This window comes from Buceros rhinoceros, unplaced genomic scaffold (genome assembly GCF_000710305.1).
Source record: "Buceros rhinoceros silvestris isolate BGI_N320 unplaced genomic scaffold, ASM71030v1 scaffold23589, whole genome shotgun sequence".
Taxonomy (NCBI): Eukaryota; Metazoa; Chordata; class Aves; order Bucerotiformes; family Bucerotidae; genus Buceros; species Buceros rhinoceros.
In genome coordinates this window covers 10,070-13,684 of record NW_010432464.1, presented here as the reverse complement: position 1 = coordinate 13,684, position 3,615 = coordinate 10,070, and the positions used below count along the sequence as shown (strand labels likewise).

The window sequence follows — 3,615 nt, the reverse complement described above, 5'->3', positions numbered from 1 at the left end:
AGGGGCAGACCCGGGCTGCCACGGCCCGAGACAGCCAGTGGCAGGGGGGTTATTGTCACATAAATCACTTCTGATGGAGGAATAATTATTACAGGGCACCTAAAGCTACGAGCTAAGTGTATCTGGCTCTCCGTGCCTGATTCGTGGTGACCTGCTGCCACCGCAGGCTGCCCCAGAGAGGTGATAAATCTCTACAGCAGCAGGCTTCTGGTTCAGCCGTTTTTCAAGACGCTGAGATGGGTGTGAGGCAGGTTTTTAGCCCCAGATCAGGGTTTCTCACCCCAGGGCACAGCACGCAGGAAAGCTGGCAGCGTCTTTGTGCCTTAAGGAGTATCCTGGAGAAAAACATTAACTCAGCACAGAGATTTTCTGTGCTGCGTGAGGTGTGAGAGAAAGTAGTGAGACAAAGAAGGTCCAGAAATTGTAGCAGGCGTTACAGTCATTATAATCTGGTATCTCATAAGATCTGCCAATGCATTTTATCTTGTGTGCTCAGAACAGCAGGCCTGAAGTTCCCTGAAACATTATCTCCACACCCCACATCCAAAATAAATCGTCATCCTCTCCTCTTTGGATTTGTTCTGTGGCAGCAACTTGTCTTGGCATGAAATATTAGCCATATGGACGCTAGAATATCTGCTTTGACCTTGACCTCACAGTGACTGCTGCCAAAAAAGTGAAGATAACTCCTGCCTTTCGCTTCCGAGAGTGATGCTCCGTGAGGAGAGCGCGATCTGCTCTCCTGGTTGGCATCTCAGTGTACAGCACGTGGGGTTTTTCTGTGACTAGGTGTTCTGCTAAGAGCGTATCGTCTGTGGATGGCTGGGAACCGCCGAGCAGCATCCCGGGTGGTGGTTTATTTGGCAGAGATATTTATTTCAGAAATTCGAAGAAAATACAAGCTAATTTTAGCGTCAGGCAGTGGAAAGTCATTGCTGGTAACTGGCTGTCACTGCTTCACCCAGTCAGTGTTTTGGTCTTCTGGGCGCTCGGTGAAGTCACAGGAGGCTGCTGGGGGTGAGGGGAGGGGAGGGTTGTTCTGTTGGTTGCAGAGCTCTGTGCTGTTCTGCGTGGAAGTGGTGTTTGGTGAGCAGAGGAGGGCATTTAGCTGGGTGAGGGGGACGGGTGCTGCTTCCTGGGTGAGCTCACACTGTGTGCATGGCACTGCTTCCAAACGGGCACGACAGGGTTCAGAATAAACGCGTTTCTGGGCATTTGCATCCACCCCACTTGCAGCAGAGCCCAGCAGACACCTCATCAGAGATCTTCTCGCCTTTTCCCAAGTCCCTGTCTTCCTTTGCTGCTGGGGCCTCTAAGAGATGCTCCCGAGTGGGGGAGAACTAAAACGCTCACGGAGAAAGCTGGTGAGCCTGGGAGCGGTGCAGAAGGGGGCACAAGGTCCTCCGCAGTCTTGGTGGGAAGGTGATCGTTGCCCGCTTTGGAGTCCTGCAGCCGTGGCTGACTCCTCTCCCTGGTCCGTTAAGGCTGTGACAACGTTTTCCACCTTGACACCGCTGTTGGGCTCCCCTCAGCGCTGTGCTAAGGGGGCCGCCTGACGAGCTCAGCGGGTGCGCAGAAGGGGCTTATTCCGTGTGCTTCCCCGTGGGCAGAGATCCCCAGAGCCCTCCACAGGTTCACCCTACGGGAAGGGTGACGTGCGGTTGATGTCAGCCCTGTAGGTCACGCCAGCTCGCGGTGCGCTAGCCCTGCAGCCCGGGGAGGCTTCTGCTGCTGCGGCTGCCCACGTCCACTGTCTGGATGGGGAACAAATGGAGGAGTTGATGTTCCCAGCGGTGTGACTCTGAAACAACGTGCACCGTGGAGCGCAGCTTTCCCAGGCCAGCCCCGCAGCACACGGAGCAGGCTACAGCCGCACGCTGGTGTGCGGGTGCGAAGGGCGGTGGTACCAGATGGAGTCAGACCCCAATAGCCACGTGGCTCTTTAAACCGGCTGTGCTCGCTCTGTTTTCATGGCTGTTTCTCACATCTGGAGATTTCCCACATCTCGTACTCTAAAATAAGCGATGAGATCTTCCCAAGTCGCGAAGTGAAGGACAGCACGTGTAACCCAGGAAGCCCTCTCATCAGATGTCCCTTCTTGACCTAATTTTCGGCGAGGGCTAAGCAGCTGCCCTCTCAAAACACAGATTGCTTAGTGGCATCCAGGGCTGGAGGCAGCCCCGTTTAGGATTTTGCAGCCAAAAGAATGAGTGGCCTGGGGCTAAGCAGCTGCCCTCTCAAAACACAGATTGCTGAGTGGCATCCAGGGCTGGAGGCAGCCCCGTTTAGGATTTTGCAGCCAAAAGAATGAGTGGCCTGAGGTTCCCCGTGATGCTGTGAGCATTCATCAGGAGGCCTCCTGGCCAGAGCAAAAATCTTTTGTTCCTGCCCCTGAAGAGCGGGATGCTTTGTGCGGGGAAATCACCTGCCTGTGGCACTTCAGAGCACTCTGAGTCGCACTGTAAGCTCCTCTCTCCCCTTGCCGCTGAGGTTCCCCGCCACGTTTCTGCTCCCACCTCGGCACTCCCGTGGCCGCGGGGCCGCTGCAGCCTCTGCAGGTGTTCCTCTCTCTTCTTGCTTTCCCGGAGAAGCCAGCAGAGTTGGATGCTAACTCCTCTGTCCTTCTGCAGGACATGGAAGGTGTTCCTTCCTTCCCGTGCTGTTCCCTGCCCACAGGTCCCTCCCCGGTGTCTCACCCTCTCTCTGTGTTTTCTCCTCCAGGTGTTCTGCTGATCTTGGCACTGACAGAAGAGCTGGTGTTTTCTGTTCAGGTCCTGTCTCCCGCTGTCTCCTCCTCTCAGGGCTTCCCGATGGACGCTACCACCGTCACAGCCATGGGATCAACACCTCGCCACAAAGACGGCCACGCGACGGAGCCGCTTCCCACGTCTGCTCACGCCGTTCCCCGTCCCGTCAGCCTGGCGGAGAAAGCCCCTTCCACCGGGCAAACGCAAGCGAGCGGCCCTCGTGGCGACAGGGAAGCTTATCGCTTACACAACCAGAGTGCTTTGTACTCGGGACAGACTCGCCCCAAGGGGAAAATATTCCAGGTTTTCAAAGGCAACTTCACGGAGTCCTCGGAGCCTTACCTGAAGAGCAGCCTGCACTCTCCCTTCCCCGCCCTGAGGAGCCCCTTCACAGAGCACCCGTTCCAGTCCCCGTCCGCAGCCTCCAGCGATCCGATCGGCACGGCGCTGGCAAGAACTACGCTCTCAGAGCCTTCTCCCCACCATAACGCCTCGGGAAGCCTTAGGGAAGCCGAGCGAGGGGACGGGACCGAGCTGGCGCTGCAGGAGGCAGATTTTGCCACCACAACTGCTGGGCCATCCGCTGATCCTGAGGCGGTGTCGGTGCCTTTTAAACCCACCCGCTACGGCGTATGGGATATGCTGAGCAAAACCAGCTCGTGGGTGACCTTGAATCTCAGTACAAACGTCCCTCTGTTTGCTGGCCCTGGATCTGCAACAGCAGCAGCAGGTCACTCGGTTCAGACCACTTTTGACGTTGGCGTCTCCAGCCCGGCAGCGGGAGACCCCGAGGGACCCGCTCCCACGCCACAGGGCACGGTGGCTAACGTGACCTCGCCGGGCAGTTCTCTCTCTGCAGCGCCCGCCA

General features: G+C 57.0%; 1 protein-coding gene across 1 annotated transcript in view; it reads left to right on the top strand.

The window, feature by feature from the left end:
• The window catches only part of TMEM108 (transmembrane protein 108), a gene marked incomplete at its 3' end in the record, with an annotated part of 15,393 nt that overhangs the window by 2,847 nt on the left and 8,931 nt on the right, over positions 1-3,615 (top strand). Inside the window, exon 2 of the mRNA XM_010143799.1 lies at positions 2,722-3,613. Coding sequence (XP_010142101.1) covers positions 2,722-3,613 — 892 coding nt within the window. The remainder of the gene's footprint in view (positions 1-2,721; positions 3,614-3,615) is intronic.